General features: G+C 39.2%; 1 protein-coding gene across 1 annotated transcript in view; it reads right to left on the reverse strand.

Annotated features, from left to right (window-relative positions):
* Positions 1 to 23,651, reverse strand: part of CNTNAP2 (contactin associated protein 2) — a 2,010,562-nt gene that overhangs the window by 1,426,427 nt on the left and 560,484 nt on the right. Inside the window, exon 2 of the mRNA XM_084788077.1 lies at positions 2,110 to 2,220. Within this exon, the coding sequence (XP_084644203.1) occupies positions 2,110 to 2,220 (111 nt within the window). The remainder of the gene's footprint in view (positions 1 to 2,109; positions 2,221 to 23,651) is intronic.

Consider the following 23,651-nt stretch of genomic DNA (forward strand, 5'->3'; position numbering starts at 1 on the left):
CCAACTCATAGGGTTCCAGGGGAAAACAACCCTCTATAGGAAATTGCGTTAGAAAACACCTATTTTTACATTCTGACAAAGAATCTGACTACAATGCACTTTTACCCTGGATACTTGAATGACGGTTCATTCAAAAATAAATGGAGTATTTGTCTGGCTAAGGAAATTCATGATAGTATAGTATTCCAGACCTGTTATGGTTTCTGCTCACTGTTCTTGTTAAGGTTTATAGTGAGAAAGAGCAGCAAATAGAGCAGAGAAACAAAACGTGTGCAGTTTTATGAAAAGAGCATGGGTGCAGTTAAATTTGTACATGGGGAAGGTGAAGACAAAGATGGCCCATCATTGCTAAAGAGGTTGCATAATTACAGAGCTAGTTCACACAATATGCTCCGCTGGGCTGTAGAATGTTTACTTTTCACAGTCTGAGCTCTACAGGAGTGCAGAGAGGAGGACGATTGAAAGCATGTGTTTAAGTAAAGAAAGGGGAACCAGCAAGTTTCCAGAAAAGCCAAGTGTGGAAAGGCCATTGTAGTTGTTAGAGAGATTAGGGCCATTAAGGTGGAACTTCACATTCTTCCCTGAAGTGACGGCAAAGGGACTTGGAGGGAAGACAACCAACTCTCGGGTCTGTTTTGTAAAAATACAAATTTATTTGAAAGGAAAGAACCTAAATTTTTAAAAATCTGCTGATGGGATTCCCTATTAAAAAACAACTGTTTGCATAGACTGATGCGCCCACCAAGGACCATGCGTGGTGAGGACCTAGACCCTCTGCTCAGATATAGTAGATAGGCAGCACATTCTCCCTGTGAGTCCCTTAATATGGGGAGTAGGGACTGCTTCTGACCTGGAGTCTGGCCCCCACATGTTGATCACTTCCTCTGGGCAGGTGACTTTGCCAGGCCACCACAGAGGAGTGCAGGTGAGACTTGATCTGCTGAGGTCAGATGTTAGGGGAGGAGGTCTCCTGCTTTCTGAGGACTAGGGGAGGAAGGGAGGGGGTCTGAGGGAGGGAAGATAGAACCTGAAGGCTACAAGGGAGAGGGCTGCAATTGGGATGTAAAGTGAACAAATCAAAACAAAAGAGAGATAAAATATCATATAATTTTTAAAAAACAACAAAACCCAAAAACAACTGCTTACAGAAGGGCTTTTCTAGAGTCACCTGCCAAGGCAAGTGAGTCACCAAAGAGTGGTGGGGGACATATATTTCTAGCTTGCAGGAAGCTTGCCAGCATCATCACAGAATGCTACAGGATACTACAGGCATTCAAATCTTCAAAGACAGTGGAAGCTTACAACAAAGCGAGAGAAGGCGTCTCAGAGCAAGAAATGTGTGGCAAGCTTTCTGTCTCTGCAATGAGGCCATAAGCAGATATTGCAAGAAGCTTTTTGGTGAAGCCATGTTGCAGATGCCAGAACTCATGAGATGCTTGCTGAGAAAAGGAAATGATGGATTGCTTTCCAAACACTAAAGCTAAGCCTAGCTGTAGGCCTAAGTCTAAGGCCAACTGCTACTACTTGCAATTCAGAATAGGACAGAAATACTCGGGGATAATAGAACCCAGGTGACCTCACCAATATTTTGAGATCAGGAAATATAAATGCAGAGCTACTTTCTATACAGTTCTGAAAGCAAATCTTCATTTTAAGCACTTGGGAAATTCTCATATATTTTATCCTACATTTTCAAGAGAAACCATTTGTACACCAATATACATAGAAAAATCAAGGAATTTACAATATATTTTTATTTACATACATAAATACACATTGGAACTCAGTTGTTTAAACACCTACTTTGATTAAGTATTTTTGAACTAAAAAGTATTTCTTTAATTAAGAATCTTTTTGTAATTTGGATATGCTGCCAAGGAAGATTCTTACCTTGCCTCAATATATATATATATATATATATATATATATATCTCAATATATAGTATATACTTATATACTATATGAGATAGTTATAATATTTGTAGATAATCTAAATGGGCTGACAATCTTGAGTTTACATGACTGGTAACATTTGTTTTGCTAATGTATATGTCAGTGATCAGGACATAACAAACATTTCTAGCTGCAAGGGAATCCAGTGTTCCTTACCTCCTCGTTTGTTGATCTTGGCATAGCCAGGTGAATAGCTGCTGGACAGAGAGGAAGAGCTGCTGAAGGACACGTGGGGAAGCCCAGACACAAGAGGCTCATCACATTTTTCTGGAAAAAAGAAAAGACAGATTCGCTAAAAGCTCTTTGAAATATGCCTAGTTTATGCTTATTAAAATAACTACTAAGGAAATGGAGACATGGCTCCATGGTTAAAACCATACCTGTTGTGGACACACACACACACACACGCACACACGCACATGTATATGCACATGCACACACACATGCACATAGACACACAAACAGAAACAAGCACATGTATACACTCATATGCCTACTTATAAATAAATATATATAATTTTAAAATGTTTAAATATACTACAGACTTTAAAATCCACCATAGGGAAGAAAGACAAAGAAAAAAAAAGACTTCATCAGTGGTCACACATTACGTGTCTCAGCTGTACCCACTCTGGTAAAACCACAGACCCAGCTGAAATCATTCTGGTTTGAGATGTAATAGCTGGAGCAACAGCACTGCTCCAAGAGGGCTGCAACTCACATCCAATCAAGGATCACAGGTAGAATCCAACCTTTCTACTCCCTTTTATACCCGGCATTGCCTAGAAATATTCAGGTGATTATAAATCATGCAGCCAGAAGATGCAGGAAAAAAAATGAAATGGGAAGTAGGGGTATTGGGAAGGACTCCAGTGAAAGTACACAAAGCGAGAAAGTGGAAGTCACTAATAGCTATGCACAATGTCAGTTGTGCATGATGAATAAGTTCTGGAGATTAGATATATCGCATTGAGCCTGCAGATGACAATACTGTCTTGGGCACCTAAATATTGGAGATAGAAAGTCTGGTGTTAAATGTCCTTACTGAGGAGGAAAAAGAAAGTGTTGATCATCATGGGGAGCCAGAATAATGGCCGCCATGGGAAGAATGATTACCCAATAAGTCACCAATCCCTGCCTTGCATCTCTTTGTGATACTTTCTTCACATTGATTTTTATAACGCCCTTAGCATTTTCAACCATTATCTCTTCTTAGGTGTTGCTTCTTGATTCTTATCATGTATGTTTCTTAATGTCTTAAATGATTTATTTTTTCTAGTGTCCAGAGCTCATCTGTTTTTCTCTTAGCCTACCCTCCCTCAGGGAGAGTGCATCTACATAAACACTCGCCATATGGGCTGTCCTAACTTCTGATCTCTCACCTCCATAGATATAGCTCTAAATCAAGCAGTTAGCAGCAGTTGCTACCATAGAAACTTCTCGGACCTCTATCTGCATCAGAGAAAATGGATCCTCACAAAATGTTCTTATGAGTCTGGAGCTAGTAAGAAATGATTTTTTTATTTTATAAATGTTATTATTAAAATTTGGGCAAATACATAAAAACCACACACTAAAATCAGACCCAATGCCTCTGAATAAATGGGCTTCTATAGAGTTAGAATAGACATTTGGAACACAAGTTATGGAACTTCACATTAAATTTTACATTTTCAGTATATTTTATTTTCTTAGCCACTATCAAAGAAAAATATTATGACATAATAAATTAGGAAAAATAGCTTTATATCTTATTTTGTTACTCTATGCCCATTCGGTTTTTCCTCATCCCCTCACACAATTACAGAACTAAAGAACAAAACAAAGGAAACAAAACAAAAACCATGTGCTCTCTCTCATATGAAGAATCTACTAAAAATATATGTAAGCAAATGTATACTTGGGTCCAATATAACATGAAAAAAAGAGCAACGAAGGCTATGTATAAATTTTGGCACTTAATATGGTCTATTTTACTTTAAAACTTTAAAATCTAATTTCCTGTATGCAAAATTTTTATAGATTTAGTGTATTGAAGAATGTAATTATACACATGGGCCATTTTTCTCAGAGGTATTTACATAGTCTATAGTAGCATATTTATTCATTTTAACCGCAGATATGTACACACCTGAAGAGTGACATAGTAGATAACCATTTATTGCTCAACTAAATATATATGCTCCAACAAAGTGAATGCTAAAGGAAATATCAGCATGTGTGTCAGCATCTGCCTTTAATCGCTGTGAATGTGGCTTAAAGTCCTCCAGAGACAACAGTGGCTCCCTCAACTTTGTCTCAATCACTGACTAGACACAATGACTTCTGTCCTCTTTTCTCAGTGGCAAGCCATGCCCAGGGAGGAGAGTTCTCATTTGTTATTCCAAATGTTCCATGTCTCACCCCTCTTTTTTAACCTCTGTGGCTTTGCATGCCCAGGACTGGCATGGCTGCCCACCTGCCATCTCTTCAACACTCTAATTCTGCCTCACGGTCCTTCTCAGCGCTCAGCACCAACATGCTTTCACTTGTTGCGTGGCTTAGCTGCCTTTCTCTCCCACCAAGCTGCTATTCTATGGAAAGGAAGTGGTTTTTGTGGCTTATCTAATAGTTAATCTTGTGATTGAGAGCTAAACTACAAGATGGTGGGGAAACTTATTTTCAAAATGATGGTCTTTAACTCCTAACAAATGCCCACATTGCCTAGGGTTTGGTTTAATAAGATGGGGGAATTGAACAAGACATTTCTGTAAGGTTTTCATGTCTCCTGTTTATAAACAGAGAGGAAAGGCTTTAACAATAGAGAGAATAAGTAGTTTTGTTGGGATCTCACTGAAGTGGTGTTAAATCCCTGCAGGCAGTGAGGGCTGAAACGTCATGTAGTTCTTCACCGTTCAACTGTTTAAAGATTAGAAGTTAAAGTGAACAAATGTGTTCTCATAACATGTTTTTTTTATTGTTCTTCGTTATTCTCTAGAATCCTCTGGGGACTCTGACAGGTGTGTATGATTAGAGTCCCCAGAAAATTCATGGTAAAACAAAGAAAAGATGAACATGAAGTATGTGTTGAAAGAGACCAGTTCACAAATCTATACTAAGTAAACGGATTTGACCTTCATCGCTAAGATGCACTATTACATTTAGCCGTGAGAGGGCAGAGATGCATTTTTCTCTCTCTCTCTCTTTTTTTAATTCTTCGAATCTAATTTTTTTTTCTTTTTTTTTTTTTTTATTAATTTATTCTTGTTACATCTCAATGGTTATCCCGTCCCTTGTATCCTCCCATTCTTCCCTCCCTCCCATTTTCCCCTTATTCCCCTCCCCTATGACAGTTCCTGAGGGGGATTACCTCCCCCTGTATATGCTCATAGGGTATCAAGTCTCTTCTTGGTAACCTGCTGTCCTTCCTCTGAGTGCCATCAGGTCTCCCCATCCAGGGGACATGGTCAGAGGTGTGGCACCAGAGTGTGTGAGAACATAATATCCCACTCTCCACTTTACTGTGGAGAGTGTTCTGTCCATTGTCTAGATCTGGGTAGGGGTTTAAGGTTTACCGCCTGTATTGTCCTTGTCTGGTGCCTAGTTTGAGTGGGACCCCTGTGCCCAAATCTGCCTATCATAATGTTCTACTTGTAGGCTCCTAGGACCCTCTGGGTCCTTCTACTTTGCCTTTCTCTCATGAATCTCACATCTAGAGTCCCACTAGAATGTCCTCTCCTCTGTCTCTGTTTCCTGGTAAGTGAAGGCTTTCGTGGGACATGCCCGTTGGGCTAATATGCAGATATAAGTGAGTATATACCATTTGAGTCTTTCTGCTTCTGAGTTAACTCACTCATTATGATCATTTCTAGCTCAATCCATTTATCCACAAATTTTGGGAATTCCTTGTTTTTAATAGCTGAATAGTATTCCATAGTGTATATGTACCACAGTTTCTTTATCCATTCTTCTACTGAGGGACACTTAGGCTGTTTCCATGTTCTGGCTATTATGAATAGGGCTGCTATGAACATGGTTGAGCAAATTTTCTTGCTGTGTGCTGGAGCATCTTCTGGGTATATTCCAAGGAGTGGAATAGCTGGGTCCTGAGGAAGCCCTATTCCCATTTTTCTGAGATAGCACCAGATAGATTTCCAAAGTGGTTGTACTAGTTTGCATTCCCACCAGCAATGAAGGAGTGTTCCTCTCTCCCCACATCCTCGCCAGCATGTGGTGTCGCTTGAATTTTTGATCTTAGCCATTCTGATGGGTGTAAGATGGAATCTCAGCGTTGTTTTGATTTGCATTTCCCTGATGATTAAGGAGGTTGAGCATTTCTTTAAGTGTTTCTCAGCCATTTGATATTCCTCTGTTGAGAATTCTCTGTCTAGTTCCATGCCCCATTTCTCGATTGGGTTATTTGGTTTGGTGGTATTTAATTTCTTGAGTTCTTTATATATTTTGGATATTAGACCTTTGTCAGATGTGGGGTTAGTGAAGATCTTTTCCCAGTCTGTAGACTGTCGCTTTGTACTCTTTACGGTGTCATCTGCCTTACAGAAGCTTTTCAGCCTCATGAGGTCCCATTTATTAATTGTTGACATTAATGCCTGGGCTGTTGGTGTTCTGTTCAGGAAGTTGTCTCCTGTGCCAATGTGTTCCAGGCTCTTCCCCACTTTTTCTTCTAAGTGATTTAGTGTCTCTGGTTTTATGTTGAGGTCTTTAATCCACTTAGATTTGAGTTTTGTACAAGGTGACAGATAGGGGTCCAGGTGCATTTTTTTACACATAGACATCCAGTTAGACCAGCACCATTTGTTGAAGATGCTATCCCTTTTCCATCGAATGGATTTGGCTTCTTTGTCAAAAATCAAATGACCATATGTGTGTGGATTCATATCTGGGTCTTCGATTCGATTCCACTGATCAACCAGCCTGTTGCTGTGCCAGTACCATGCAGTTTTAATTACTATTGCTTTATAGTACAATTTGAGATCAGGTATGGAGATTCCTCCAGAGAACCTTTTATTGTACAGGATTGTTTTAGCTATTCTGGGTTTTTTGTTTTTCCATATGAAGTTCAGAATTGAACTTTCAATGTCTTTAAAAAATTGTGTAGGTATTTTGATAGGGATTGCATTGAATCTAATTTGAAATCAATTTTGGCATGGTTCCCGCATGTAACCAAGAAGAGTGTTGCTGCTGGTGCTCTCATCCTGTAGAAACGTGCCAATAGCCAAGGCATGTCAGTGCAAGCCTGGAAGCTGGCCTCAGGCAGGGTGCTGTGACCAGCACTGCAGAGGAGCGGAAGACGAGGGGGCAGCATTTGTCTGTTATGGACCTAGGACATCATGGCACAAATCAGACCAATATGAGTAAGTTCAGTTCATAGTTGGAGTTGGTGATTAATACTGAGTAGTCAGGCACACAATGGGGAGTGGGCAGCTGCTAATCTAGGCTGTTGTGTCAAGGAAAGTCTCTTTGATCAAGAGACGTCAGAGTCTCTATTGATTAGAAGATGAGAAAAATCAACAGCACCCCATTGGAGGATCTTTTTTCATTCTAAGCCTTCATATACCTGACAACAATAAGTGACATATTTCCTAAAACAAAGTATTTAATAACTTTACATATAGTTCCATTGGCAAAAAATAAAAATGCAAAAATATGAATTTCTTAATGATCTCTTAATTAATGCAACTAAATGAGACTATACTTTTATAATCTAAAAACTGATTTTTGTAACAATTTACTTCAATACCAAATAAACTGTATTAATTTGGAAATCAATTAAAATACACTTAAAATTAAAAATAAATTTTAAAAACCGTATAATATTATTCCAATTATGAAAATTATAGCAAGAATAAGAATTTATGTATCAATTATGTTTTATAAATGGTAAATATAGAACACTCACAATTTAAGCTTTGGAAAAGTCACATTTTTCTTTTTTGTTGTTGTTGTTGTTGTTGCTTGTTTGTTTGTTTGTTTCTGAGACAGGGTTTCTCTGTGTAACAGCCCTAACTATCCTGGACTTGCTTTGTAGACCAGGTTGGTCTTGAACCCACAGAGATCTGCCTGCCTCTGCCTCCTATATGCTGGGATTAAAGGAGTGCACCACGACCACTTGGCCCTTTTCTTAGTTCAAACACAATACACAACTGTAGCATTAAATAAAATATTGCATTTATCATGTTTTCTTCTAGATAACGTTAATCACAAGTATTTTTTGATGTCTTATTTCCTGTATTATGTAGTTGTAAACATTTCAAGCAATAATATCTATTCACCTCATTTTCCCATAAATGCACAGTAGACGAGCCTATATACAATGACTAAAAATGGAACAAAATTATAATATTAACAATATAACTCAGCACTGAATAGAACACATTCAGTCCCTAGAGATGTGGAGGTGAGTGGTCTTTCAGACTTGGCTCTATCAGAAGTGTGTGGCCACGAATATGTCAATTCACCCCTTTCCTAATATCCAGTATAATAAAGAGGTAATTTAGTTAAGTTTCTGTGAAGCTCAGAAAATATTGAGAATTTCCAGTATAGAACTCTGACCCACAAACCAAGTCAAACCCGAGTTTTAATCCCTATGAAGTGTTATGAGGACACGGCTTTGTGTAGTTTCAGCGTCCATGACTGGTTCCACAACCGCAGAGAGAGCTTCTGTACGGACCATATGCTCATAAAGCTGAAAGGATCACTGTCTGACTAGTGTCATCCACACTGCAGATAACCGGAAGAGGAATGATTAGGGGACACTTATATTGTCCAGAGTGAATAAAGTCTGACAAACTGGGAAACTGTGGATAGGTGGGAAGAAGTGAAGAAAAAGGAAAGAGCTTAAGCATCATCAGAGGCTACAGTGGGCGTAACAATTCCCCGTTGATTGCAATAGTTGCACTCCAGGCCTGTATATGTTGCCATACTGCTCGTTATGATGAACTGTGTTTTTATTCTGACTGCAATAATGATTGAGACATATGGCAACTTGTAAATGCTTGGCTTGCCTGTTCAGCTACAGCATGCACTTAGATATTGTAGTTATGAAAACACCAGGATATCAGGCAAAGTCCTGAAGATGGTGAGGTGAGCATCTTACTACAGTAAAGAGAGGCAGAGGGAGATCTGGGATAATCTAGTGCTGCCTGTCCTGTGAGAGTATGCACTGTAGTTCCATAGTCAGACAGGCATTGCAAATACTTCAACTCCAGGGTGCCTTCCTTCCAGGAAACCTTGGATGAAAACTAGAGGAGCAGATGGGCCCTGAGCTTTATTTTCATACAATTTCAGTCAACCGGGAAGGAGGAGTAGCTGTGAAGAATACAGCACTAACTCAAGCTGAAATAACAAGGGAAAGAGCTAGCAGATAGACTGGAAGTAGCTGTTCCCTTTCACCTAAGAGATCGTGTCCGCACATGCTCTCTGATACCAAGAGTTACAGGGAAAAGTTAGCGAAGTCCAGCCACACATCGGAACACCTTTTAAGAACAAGGAACAGGGGCCTGGCGTGGTGGCACACGCCTTTAATCCCAGCACTCGGGAGGCAGAGGCTGACGGATTGCTGTGAGTTCGAGGCCAGCCTGGTCTACGAAGAGAGTCCAGGACAGCCAAGGCTACACAGGGAGACCCTGTCTCAAAAAATAAACAAACAAAACAAACAAACAAAAACAAACAAAAAGAAAAAGGAACAGGACATTAGAAAGAGGCAGGCCTTTCTGGATGGTGATCCCCTCGTTTGTATGGAAGGAAGAAAGACACTTGGAGAGGTATGGTCTCATTGGAAACCATCTCTCTGCATTTTCCATGTGTCCTGCGTGCATTCAGTCTCTAAGTTCTGAGGATAAAGATGCAACAGTCTCGGAATCTATACTGTTATTCTGCATAGAGTTTTATGACAACTCGTCCACAGTTAGGAGACATTGAAAAATTCTTGGCTCAGCCTCTTGATAGTTCGTACTCTACCTCCCATCACCAGGCTCCTGCCTTGCTCTATAAGATCAGAAACGTCTTGAATTCCACAATGACCTGTGTGCTGACACTGCTTCCTGATTTTTCCCGGGAGGATTGTAGTTCTGCCGGGTTCGGCTATCTCGGAGGCTTATGTCAGGCTCTTCACTCTTTCTCAGGGCCTCAGGATTACATTCTGCACAAGGTTTCTGATTCTGTCTGTGCTTTCTTCTCATTCACAAACCTGAGAATTTACACTTACACACATTTGCCTAGTGCCTCCTGTGTCCTCACTGCTATTTGCTATAGTTTTGCCTGATACATTTACCTAGGCTCATTACTACAAAGAGAGTGGGAAATGGCAGGGGCAAATCAAGTGAGATTTCTAATTGTCTGACTTTCAGGATTTGGATGAAAAGAAAACCGAAGCTGTGGCCTAGGTGTTTCCTTAGTAATCATTATGATTGATACAGCCTTTCAAAGATATTCTTTATAAACTATTAGTAGCCTTAAATTTGTTATAAATAGACTTGGGCAGGATCTAGTGTGGATTTTATCCACATGTCTACACGTCTTTGTTTTAATCTTGTTTGTTTGGTTTTTGATGAAAGAAAGTGAGAGAGGAAGAAAGAAGAAAAAGAGGGAGGGACTGAAGGAGGGAGTGAGATTTCTTCATAGCTATGACATGCCTGGTACTTTTAGTCCATATTTTTATTCCATAAACAGCTGGTTGCACACATATTTCACTGTGGCACATTCTGCAGCTCGATATTTTGTCTTACTTTCTTGACACATGTTATTTGACCAGGCATTGTTTACTCACCTCAAAACCTTGCTAACTTTAGCGCTCTATTTTAATACAAAACACACTCAGCTCATCCATTCTCTGTGTCCTTGTGAAACCCTCTCATTGTCCCAAGAACTTTTCTGCAGTGTATAATCACACCCAGAGGCTAAAGCGTATAAAAATTTAATCTGCATAACATGTAGGTTTTTAAAACAAAGTTAATATTGTTTTATTTCAATGAATTTTAAAAGAAAGGTTGATTTATTTTTTTACTTTTAATATATTTATTAATTTATTCATATTACACCTCAATCTTTATCCCATCCCTTGTATCCTCCCATTCCTCCCTCCCTCACATCTTCCCCTTACTCCCTTCCTCTATGACTGTGACTGAGGGGGACATTTTCCCCCTGTATATGCTCATAGAGTATCAAGTCTCTTCTTGGTAGCCTGCTATCCTTCCTCTGAGTGTCACCAGGCCTCCCCATCCAGGGGACGTGGTCAAATATTATGGGGGTCAAGCTGTACTATAGAGCAATAGTAATTAAAACAGCGTGGTACTGGCACAGCAACAGGCTGGTTGATCAATGGAATCGAATTGAAGACCCAGAGATGATCCACACACATATAGTCACCTGATTTTTGACAAAGAAGCGAACTCTATTCAATGGAAAAAGGATAGCCTCTTCAACAAATGGTGCTGGTCTAACTGGATTTCTACATGTAGAAAAATGCATTTAGACCCATACTTGTCACCATGTACAAAACTCAAGTCCAAGTGGATTAAAAACCTCAACATAAAACCAGAGACACTAAATCAGTTAGAAGAAAAAGTGGGGAAGAACCTGGAACACATTGGCACAGGAGACAACTTCCTGAACAGAACACCAACAGCCCAGGCGTTAAGGTCAACAATTAATAAATGGGACCTCATGAGGCTGAAAAGCTTCTGTAAGGCAGGAGACACTGTCAACAGAACAAAGTGGCAGCCTACAGACTGGGAAAAGATCTGCACCAGCCCTAGATCTGACAAAGGTCTAATATCAAAATATATAAAGAACTCAAGAAATTAAACACCACCAAACCAAATAATCCAATTGAGTAATGGGGCTCAGAACTAAACAATACTGTTTTGTTTTTTGTTTTTTGTTTTGTTTTGTTTTTTTGTTTTTTTGTTTGTTTGTTTGTTTTTATGTGCGTGTGACTGTAGGTGTTTGTAGAGGCCTGAAGAGGGCACCCCATCCTTTGGAGCTGGATTTACAGGCAGTTGGGAGCTACCCAATGTAGGTCTGAGAACTGGACTCAGGTCCTAAACAAGAGCAACACTTTCTTTTAACTACTAAACCATCTCTCTAGGCCCTTACTTCAGTACTTCTATGATTAACTTTAAACAGTGAGATAATTAGACACACTGGTGCTTTTTGTTTGTTTGTTTGTTTAACATAATGAGGTAAGTATTTTCCTAGACTAGCATTGTAATTAGAATAGGAATGCTCTCCTTAAGTTCATGTATTTGAATGTGAAAGCTTAGCCATTAGAGAGTGGAGCTACTTGACTGGCATTAAGAGGTGAGGCCTTGTTGGAGCTAGTGTGTCACTGGGGGAGGGCTATGGAGTCCAAAAGCTCAAGCAAGTCAGCAGGACTATGTCTGCTTAAGTGCTGCCATGTCTTCCCGCCATGATGAGTCTATGATTAAACTTCCGAAACTGTAAACCAGGCACAATTAAATACTTTCTTTTATCAGAGTTACCATGGTGATGGTGTCTCTTTACAGCATTAATACACTGAGGAACACAACTAGTCAGGGCAATGAAGATGGCATTAGTTAACATTTTACCAATATTACCTACCACAGGAATGGAGAGAACATGGCTCTTGGGCCTTCATTTCTGGCTACATGAGTTGAGGAACTTGTTTCAGCCCGTGATAACACACCGTCTCCTGTACATTTCCACTTTCTAAATGGGCCTTTTCCAGTGTTTAATCAGGGCTATGTTTATTTGATTTGTTTTGCTTCATGCACAAGAATTTAAAAGACAAATAATTAAAATATAGTGTAAAATATAGAACACTTGCTGCCTTTCAGGGAGCCATTACTGTACTCTGTTCACTCTGCTCCTGCCTATGTGTCACTAGCACCTGTTGCCTTTCCTTCCTTTACCGATTTTATATTCTCTTCAATCATATTTGCTCCAGCATCCCTCTTCTGGCCTACTTTTGTCACTGGAAATAATACCAACTTTTTTGCTCTTGTATAATATTTCACACAATGCTGATAAATATTGTCATGACCGCAACATTAAATTTCATGGATTATCTTCATGCATAGGAACTCATGTTCACAGGCCACTTTTAATAAAGCAGACACTTACGCTTACATATATGCACCAATAACATCTGGAATATGCACGTGCTAGATGGAATACATATGCTTCTCTTCATTATCACAAAAATAATTGACAGACCGGACTCTAGATCCATTTTGACTGAGTGATTTATCACATAAATTATCATGAAGCCGTTGCTGCGTTTTAATGCATTTCCTAAGCACACAGACAACTTTTGCTATTTGCCTTACATTCTACATGAGATAGTTAAATTCTTTGCACAGAAAATACAACTGACAATCATTATTAAAACATAAAACTTGACTGAGAATTAGTCTTCAATAAAGTCTATGTAAGAATAAAATTTAGGCCACGAAGACATGGCTCAGCAGTGATACGCACTTGTGGCTCACGCAAAAGATATCACACGTGTCAATTCACAATCCCTCATAAATCCTGTTCCAGGGGATTTGATACCACATTCTATCAGCCATGGGATGCTTCATATGTGTGGTTTACATAAATTCTTGCAGGCATATATACTCTGCTTGGTTAGTTTTATCTCAACTTGATACAATCTGGAGTCATCAAAGAGGAGGGAACATCAATTAAGGAAATGTCTGTAGAGTAGAGGCAAGCCTCTGGGTCATTTTCCCAATTAGCAACTCAAGAGGAGAAAGACCATTCCATTGAGGATAAGGAAATCCCTGGGCTTATAGTCCTGGGTTCTATAAGAAAGCAGGCTTAATAAACCATGGGGAGCAAGCCAGGAGGCAGCACTCCATGGCTTCTGCATGAGTTCCTGCCTCCAGGTTCATAAGTGCCTGTCCTCCTTGTTTCTAATGATGAACTGTTATATGGAATTGTGAGCAAAATAAACATTTTCCTCCCCAAGTACTTTTGGTCATGGTGTTTCATCACAGCAATGGTGATCCTAAATAACATGCACATACATACAAATAATAACAACAACAACAATAATAATATTATTAATACTAATAATAAACAATGGGTGTGTCTTACATACCACAGCAGAAAACTAGTTCAGAGAGACAATGACCATAAAGAGAGTTCAATTGTGGTTTTGTCATTTGCTTATTTAGTGGAACTATAATTAGAAACTGAGGGCATATACTTTTCATGCAATGAAAATTCCTGTTAAATAAGAATCCACTTTCGTCTTTCTTTTTCTTTTCACTGAAACTTTCCTATTTATTACCATACAGAGCTAACTCCACATAGTGATTAATATGGTTTTTATTATATATTATTTTTGACAGTTTTATGTATGCATAGAGTGAATTGTGATAATATTCACTATTGCTACCTCCTTCCACTTTTTTCTAGACACTTCACACTCTCCTTCCACCTCAAATAATTTTTTAAAGCCCTCGGAATCCAATGCCTGTTGTCTCTATGCTCATAGGCATGAGCTATCCACTGGAGCAAGGACAGCAAACTCAGGAGCTTATCCCTGAAGAAAACAGACTCTCCATTTCCTCATGAGCATCAACGTCCAATAGCATCTCTGCTAGAGTCTGGACTATGGGAGCTCTTTCCATATTGGCAATGGAATTATGATTGCTTCATTTTATTCTGGTCTCATGCTACTCTCAACTCTTGCATGCAATAGCCCTGTAATCTTTAGAAAACACTAACTCATAACACTCTCCATCACCTTCTGCTTCCTACTAGCTTTCTGCTGCCTCTTCTGAAATGATCAATGGGAGGAATGTGATATAGGCATCACATTTAGAGCCAAGCACTCCACAGTTACTTATTTTTGTTGAGTTTTTTTTTTATTCAGGACTGTAAAGATCAATGGGGTGCCACATGCATTCTAGTATCCAAAAACTTGGATGAGACAGCCTTTTCTATTTCAGTCTCGTCAGTGACAATTAGGACAATGTATTTGTCTATTGTATTATTCTTCTATTCTACCATTCGGTAGAAATCATTAAGCCCAAATCCATAGATTAATAGAAAGCAGTAATATCAATTATTTATGGAGTACTACCATGGAAAGAAATATTAACTAAGATTTTGAATGGATTTTGTTTTTGTTTTTGTTTTTCAAGACAAGGTTTCTCTGTGTAGCGTTGGCTATCCTAGACTTTGTAGACCAGGCTGGCCTCGAACTCACAGCGATCCACCTGCCTCTGCCTCCCAAGTGCTGTGACTAAAGGCATGCACCACGACACCCGGCTCTTTTTTTTTTTTAATGGATTTTTAAAAAAATGATTGTAATTGGTTGAGATAGTTGCTATTACTATCCCAAGACAAAGCTTATGCTACAGGATATCAGAGTCAAAACATAGCCTTACTTATATTTGGCTATAAATCCTATGCTTTTAAGGACATTTCAAGGATATGCTATCTCTTGACTCACTTAAGTTACTATTCATATCTGTTGTACTGGGTTTGGGAGCTATGCTGATGCCCTAATAAGGGTAAAGCTAACAGATTAAGTTCTTCCCACACCCAAATTTGATCTGGCTTAAGATAATGCCCTTTATAATAACATCACATCAATTTCAACACTTACTATGCCACGTAAGACCCACCTCTTTCAACACAAAAAGATTCTAATAGTTTTGAATAGGTGTTCTCAAAGAGACCCATGCATAATCAGCCATTTAATAGCTGTGCAGCTCAGGAAAGTACATGAGTACCATCCCATTTGTCCATTCAATACATATTTATTGGGTACTTACTTCCTGCTTTGATCGTTATCTCTTTATAATGTATTCTCCTCACAGTTGCCAAATGGGCCTTTTATAAATGAAGACCAGATTACGGCAGTACTGGAGAACCTCCTGCTAGTCTCCCTTCATGATGAATATGAAATGCAGTCTCTACTAGGGCCCTGTAATAACTCTTGGAATGTTTTATTTCCTTCTTCTTCTAGGAGTCTGAACTTTAGTGTTTTTCTTTCTCTTTCTATAGTAGTACCCTTGGTCTTATGTTCTATTCTTCCCAGCTAGAACCTCTTCATTGGGTCTACAATGCCTGGCCTCTTTTCTGACTCCAGGTCAAGAACCATCTCTTCTATGACCTCTTCTTTTATAGTCATCAACTCAACTTGGATATTCAAGTTTCCTAGTCTGTACTTACTATAACAACACACTGACTCACATTGCTTATGGTTTTTTTGAAATCTGAAATGTTCTCACTTGCTGTCAAACTCGTAGTTTTGTTCTCTTGCTGTGAGAATGGGGACTGTGAATGATTTTTTAAAATATAAATTTATTTTTAAAATTTATTCACTTTACATCCAGATTTTAGCTCCCTCCCTTGTCTCTTCCTGGTCCCACCCTCTCTCACTCTTCCCCCACCCCCCTCTTCTAGTCATCAGAAAGAGGAGCCTTCCTGCCCTACCAACTGACCCCAGTGTATCAAGTCTCATCAGGCATGATGGAGTCTTCTTCCTCTGTGGCCTTGTAAGGCCACCTAGCCAGGAGGAAATGATCAAAGAGCTGGCAGCAGAGCCTATGTCAGAGACAGTCCCTGCTCCCCTTACTAGGAGACCCACACGGAGGATGAACTGCCTATTGGCTACATCTGAGCAGGGGGCCTAGGTCTTCTCCATGCATGGTCCCTGTTTAGTACATCAGTCTCTGCTGGTGCCCCTGGGCCTGGATTTGTGGCTTTGTTGGTCTTCTTGTAGAGCTCTTATCCCCTCTGGGTCCTTCTATCCCCTGACTCTTTCAGAAGACACCCTGCAATCTGGGCTAAGTTTGGCTGTGAGTCTTGGCAGTGTGCTTCCATCCTCTGCTGGTTGGCGTCTTTCAGAGGACCTCTATGGTAAGCTCCTGTCCTGTTCCCTCTCTTCAACCACTTCCAGTGTCCATTGTAACTGTCCTTCTGAGTGAGAATAAATCATCCTACCCAGGGTCTTTGTTACTTCCCTTCTTTAGATCTGTGGATTGCAGTATGATTTTCCTTACATGGCTAATATCCACTTATAAGTGAGTATATTCCACACATGTCTTACTGGGTCTTGGTTACCTCACGAAGGATGATCTTTTCAAGTCCCATTTATTTGCCTGCAAATTGCATTCTGTCCTTGTTTTTAGTAGCTAAGTAGTATCCCACTGTGTAGATGTACTGCACTTTTTTATTCATTGTTCAGTTGAGGGACATCTGGGTGCTTCTAGTTTCTGCCTGTTACCAATAAAGCTAAGATGAACATAGTTGAGCAAATATCTTTAATGTATGGTGGAGCATCATTTGTGTATATGCCCAGAAGTGGTATAGCTACTGTTCCCAAGTTTCTGAAATAGCACCAGATATATTTCCAAAGTGGTTGTAAAAGTTAGCACTTCCGCAGCCATGGAGGAATGTTCCTCTTTATCCACAACCTTGCCAGCATGTGCTGTCACCTGAGTTTTTTATCTTAGCTATTCTGATAGGTGTATGGTGGATTTCCATTTCCCTGATGACTAAGGGCATTGAGCATTTCTTTAAGTGCTTCTATGCTCCTATTTGAGAATTCTATGTGTAGCTCTGTACCCCCATTTTAAAAATTGGATTCTTTGGTTTGTTGGTGTTTAATTTCTTGAGATTTTTATGTATGTTGCATATTAGCTCTCTGTCAGATGTAGGGTTGGTGAAGGTCTTTTCCCAGTCTGTAGGCTGTTGTTTTGATCTGTTGATAGTTTGCTTTGCTTTACAGGGCTTTCAGTTTCATAAGGTCCTATTTATTAATTGTTGATCTTAGAACCTGAGCTGTTGCTGTTCTGTTCAGGAAGTTGTCTCCTGTGCCCATGAGTTCAAAGCTCTTCCCTTCTTTCTCTTCTAATAGATTTAGTGTTTTGTTGAGGTCTTTGATCCTCTTGGGATTTAGTAAAGTGTGATACATATGGATCTATTTGCATTTTCCTATATATAGACACCCAGGTAGACCAGTATCATTTGTTGAAGATGCTATCTTTTTTTCATTGTATGGTTTTAGATTCAGTATACAAGTGTCAATAGGTACTTTTTGGTCTTTGATTCAATTCTGTTGATTGAACAGTCTGTTGTTATGCCAGTGGCAAGCAATTTTTATTATTTTTGTTGTCCAGTGTAGCTAGAGATTAGGGATGGAGATTCCTCTGGAAGATCTTTTATAGTGCAGGATTATTTTAACTATTCTGGATTTTTGTTTATTTTTAATACAAAATTGAGAATTGTTTTTTAAATTTCTGTAAGGAATTGAGTTGATTTTTTTTTTTTGGAATTGCATTGAATCTGTAGGTCACATTTAGTAAGATGGCAGTTTTTCTTATGTTAACCCTAATGATCTGTGAGCATGGGAAATATTTTCATCTCCTGATATGTTCCTCAATTTCCTTCTTCAAGTATTGAAGTTTTTTCATAGTCTTTCACTTGCTTGGTTAAAGCTGCACCAAGATTCTTTATGCTTTTTGTTACTCTTGGTAAGGGTATTATTTCCCTAATTTCTTTCTCAGCCCATTTGTTTTTTGTATATAGGAGTGCTACTGATTTTCTTTTTTGAGTTAATTTTATATCCAGCCACGTTGCCGAAAGTGCTTTTCTGCTATTCCCTTGTTGAATTTTGGGGATCACTTATGTATAGTATATCATCTGCCAATAGTGAAACTTTGATTTCTTCCTTTCTGATTTGTATCCCTTTTATCTACTTTAGTTGTCTTTTTGCTCTAGCTAGACCTTCAAGAACTATATTTAAGATATAGGTAGGGAGTGGACAGCCTTATCATTTCCTTGATTTCAGTGGAATTGCTTTAAGTTTCTCTCCATTTAGTTTGATGTTGGATAGAAGGTGGCTGTATATTGCCTTTACAATGTTTCATTACATGCCTTGTATCCCTGATCTCCCCAAGACTTTTTAGCGTGAATGGGTATTAGATTTTATCAAAAGCCTTTCTGGCATCCAAGGAAATGATCATGTGTGTTTTTTCTTCTTTCAGTTTACTTGTTTGGTGGAATACATTGATGATTTTCCATATTTTGAATGAACTCTGCATGCCTGGCATGAAGCCTCCTTGGTTATGGTGGATGATATATTTTGTGTGTTCTTGGATTCGGTTTTTGGGCATTTTATAGAATATTTTTGCATCAATGTTCATAAGGGAAATTGGTCTGAAATTCTTTCTTTTTTTGGGTCTTAGACAAACCCTTAGCCAAACTAACTAAAAGGCAGAGAGGCACCATCCAAATCAACAAAATATGAAATGAAAAAGAAGACATAACGACTATAACAGATTTTATGCCTACTGTTGTCAGAGCTGGACAGGAAGTAAGAGGTCTGCAGTGCCTATGTCAATCCATGCATGAAAATAAATCCATATGAAATTGAGCAATGTATCTACTATTGAGTGTTGGATATTAAGACACATTTACCTTTTCCATTTTACTTCTAAAAGACAGCTCTTTTTTTTTACTTCACACACACACACACACACACACACACACACACACACACACACAGTCATGTCTATTCTTTAGCACAGAACTCCCCCTCCATTTTCCCATAATGAAGACCATTATTCTGAACTTTACCAACTTAAAACTTTGAACACATTCTGTAGAACAGATTATGACAACATAAAGATTCAATATTTCAACTTTAAATCTAGATTGGTTCAGTCTAATTTTATCTTACCCTCTGATGGTCACATAGTTACGTGAAGAGAAAATGCAAATGTTGTACAGCTAAAAAACCCAGGCACACTTGCAGAACTAGCTGCTGTAAATCAAATAGGAAATTGTCCAGTTGGCATGTACCAAGGGCAAATAACTGGGAGACATAGTTCAAATTCCGCTGGACATTTAGCAGCTGCAGCGTGCTTCTGACAGATGGAGCAACAGATGCATCCATTTCAAATTACTCACTAAACTGTGATATATACTCGAGAAGAAGTACATTTGTGAGACTTTTCAAAGTAAGCTAAGCTTTTATCTCCATTAAATTGATCTTCTAATTTTATATAACTAAATTCTATCATAAAAACCTTGCTTCTTCCACTTCTTATATCTGGGATTATCTTTAAGATTTTAATTCATATCACATTATCCTAAAAAGAAACTGTATTTTAAAAAATGTGAAACCCCTACTCAAACCAGTCAGAAACTGTAATCCCTATTATTTGATAGTGGCAATATTTATTTTAAACTCTCAAAGAGCCAGAGCTACATCGCTATCCTCATCCCCCCACTCCCCGTTCTCTCTGTGTGTGTGTGATTGTGTGTTTATGTCAATGTATGTGTGTGCCTCTGAATGTGTATGTGGCTGTGTGTGTGTGTATGTGTGGCTGTGTTTGTATATCTGTGCCTGTGTGTGCATTCATGTGTCGCGGTTATAGGATGTTACAGGAAAACCTTGCATGTTGTTTATCTTTCGCCTTGTTTGAGGCATTTTGAAGTGGAGTCTCTTGGTTTTTGCTGGATAAAATAGTATAGGTAGCCTTCAGATGTCAGGAGTTTAAACTGTTTTCTCCCATCTCACTGTAGGAGAGACGGGATTGCATACGTGTACTGCCTATCCATCTTCTTGTAGGGTCTGGAGATTCAGAGCTGGGTCACCACACTTTTGCAGTAAGGGCTTTATCCACTAAGCCCCTTCCCTGATCTCTACCTACCAATTTATTTTATTTTATTTATTTAGGCCACATCTCAATTGTTACCCCATCCCTTGTATTCACCCGTTCCTCCCTCCCTCCTGCTTTCACCCTATTCCCCTCTTCTATGTCAGTGACCTAGGGGGGACCACCTCCCCTACTATATGATCATAGGCTTTTAAGTCTCACCTTGGTAGCCTGTCTATCCTTTCTCTGAATGCCACCAGGCCTCCCCACCAAGGGGAAGTGGTCAAATATGGGGCACCAGAGTTTGTGTCAGAGTGAGTTCCCTCTCTCCACTCAAGTGTGGAGAATGTCCTGTCCATAAAAGAGGCCTATAGAGAGGCACTGGAAGGAATCCAGGTAGCTAGCAGTTTTATTTAAAAAATAGTTAGAAACTGCCAAGATCAATTGCAATATAGGAAAATGTTCTTGATTACTCTATGGATATCAATTTATTTGGATGGGCAATTTTTATTGTGTGATCAAAGAAGAGTATTTTAAGTAGAAATCTATCCTCTGATGTATTTCTGTACATTTCACCCTTCTGTCTTTAATTGGCTAAATTAATCTAGATAAACATCTTCAGTTAGGTCATTGCTGTTGGGTCATGTTCTCAGTAGGTACAAACTTAAAAGTGGAGAACTATACGGTCAGTAAGAGTGAAGGTGTAGGGGTCTCGGTCCAGTCTATGCGTGGTCCTTTGTTGCTCTTCAGTCTCTGCATGCCCCTTGGGCTCCTGTTTAGTTGGCTTTGTTGGACTTTTTGTGGGGCTTCTGTCACCTCCAGATCCTTCTATCCATCCCTCCACTTTTCCACAGGTCTCTCTGAGCTCAGCCACACACATGTACCAAACGGGCAGCTCAAGCTTCATGTGGGTCCCGTTGTAAGGGGAGCAGGAAGTGTCTCTGACATGGACTCTGTTGCCTGCTTTTTGATCTCTGCACCCTGACTGGGTTGCCTTGGGTAGGCCACAGGAAAAGAAGGTATGCTCTCTTCTGATGCAACTTGGTGAGCTGGGGTGTGTGTGTGTGGGCTCCTCTTTTCTGAGGAATAGGGTGGTGTTATGTGGGAAAGGGGAAGGAAGATGGGACCAGGAGGAGAGGAGGGAGGGGGCTATGATCAGGATGTAAAATGAATAAATAAATAAACTAATTTAAAAAAAGAGTGAAGCTGTAGATGAATGTTTAGTTAACTGGCAGCTATTTGTGTTATAAGATTTAAAATTAATCTGACATCATTTCTGCAAAATCTATCCTCATAGCACAAACACCTGACTAAAAATATTCACATCAAAATGCTACTCATGTGGTCTTTCATTAATTAAATCTTCACTGACGTCTAATTTCTTCTACTTTCTACAGTTTTGAAATAACCCTCAAGTCATAGAATTTGAAAAATAGACCATAGTTAGGATAATTTACCAATAGCGCTAGATGCCAAGGATGTTGCCAATTTTCTTGATGATTGAGGACTGACTAAGGTGGTGGGTAACAGTGAACATTCCAGATTATGGTTACTGTTTTCATGGAAACTGAAGCAGGAGAGGAAGGAAAGGATTTGAAGTGGGTTGGTAATGTCATTCAATTAGTGACTCAGGAAGCCCTCATGGATAGGGAAGCTTTTAGGAGAAGTTTCATGAAGAATGAATAAGCCTGGGATAGAAAGCAGAGGCAAGGAAAGGGAAGAAAGAGGTCTGAGAGGAAGATGTGTTGTGTATGGGTGCGTTTCAGGGGTGGGTGGGTCTGGTAAAGGATGAAAGTTTGAAAGGCTTTACCCATTTGTAAGGAGGTGGCTAATTCAATGCAAAAGTGAAATCTGCCCCAATGGAAAATGGGATGGATTCTAGTAATTACAGAGAAAAAGAGTATTTAATATATTATAAATGAAATGAAAGTTTAGGGCAAGAAGTACCATTTTTCTCTCTAGAAATAATTTTGATTTGCCTTTGAACATTGTCAGTTAAGGATACAATTCCGAGTGTTTTGTTACTAATGTTTAAGGAAAGGGAAACGAATGGGGATAACTTCCTGTTAAAAGTGGAAAAGACACATGTTCAATGACCCTTAGTTCCTGATGCTTAGTCTAGCACGTACTCATTGAACTAGTATAGATTTTTGGTTACATGTATCTTTTGAAAGGACATCAGGAAAAATGTCCCTGGATCTGAAGCGATCATCTCTCCCAGGTGTGTTCCATGACACAGTGGCCCAAAGAATGGGTCCTAGGGGAAGAAGTTGTGCTTCAGAGAGCTTATCCTGGAGGCCAGCTGAGCTGTGCCAGAAGACAGTGACTGTGAGGTCAGTGCAATGCATTGATATTTTAAATGACTGCATGGATAATGTTGGGAAAGAACATTCCAGAAGTTTTAAGCACAGTTCACAGAGTAAATATGGTACTGTGTGATATCCTCACAGAGTTCAAAATAATATTAGACTGTAAAGGAAAAAGATCATTGTCAAATGCAATAAAAACAACAGCAAACCTGCCTTCACTGTATAAACCTTCTTCCTTTTGGGTAAATGGACAAGAAGTCTTCCTCAAGGTGTTGCCCCTTGCATTAAATTTAATATCCCTCCTCTGCTTACAGAGAATGGATTCCTATTATGTGGTGGCAGTCATGACAGTTTGTAATTCTGTATTTAGTGCATTTACTCATTTGGTGTCTGATTCTGCCATGATCTGGCAACTCCATTAGAACTGACCGCAGGATTGGATTTTAGTCTCTGCATGCTCAGCACAGAGACAAGCGGTACCCATAATGGACAACAGACATATGGTGTTAGTCACAAATATGAATTTTTGAAAGGTGAAGCTGAGGCTGTGCTGTGTAAGCACATTTATCTAGTCATTATTATTCATATGGCCCCAATTTAGTCTATCAATAAATATTTATTCAATACCTGCTATACTTTACCCAAACCTTCCTAGGCTGGTAAACATTATGTTACAGACGTGAATTAGATCCTATAGGTCTTGAGAAGCCATTGAAATATGTTTCTTTATTGAGTACTCATATATTTATACTAGATATATTATTAATTCTTTTTGGGATGT

This window comes from Acomys minous, assembly GCF_964271855.1.
Source record: "Acomys minous genome assembly, chromosome: 6".
Taxonomy (NCBI): domain Eukaryota; kingdom Metazoa; phylum Chordata; class Mammalia; order Rodentia; family Muridae; genus Acomys; species Acomys minous.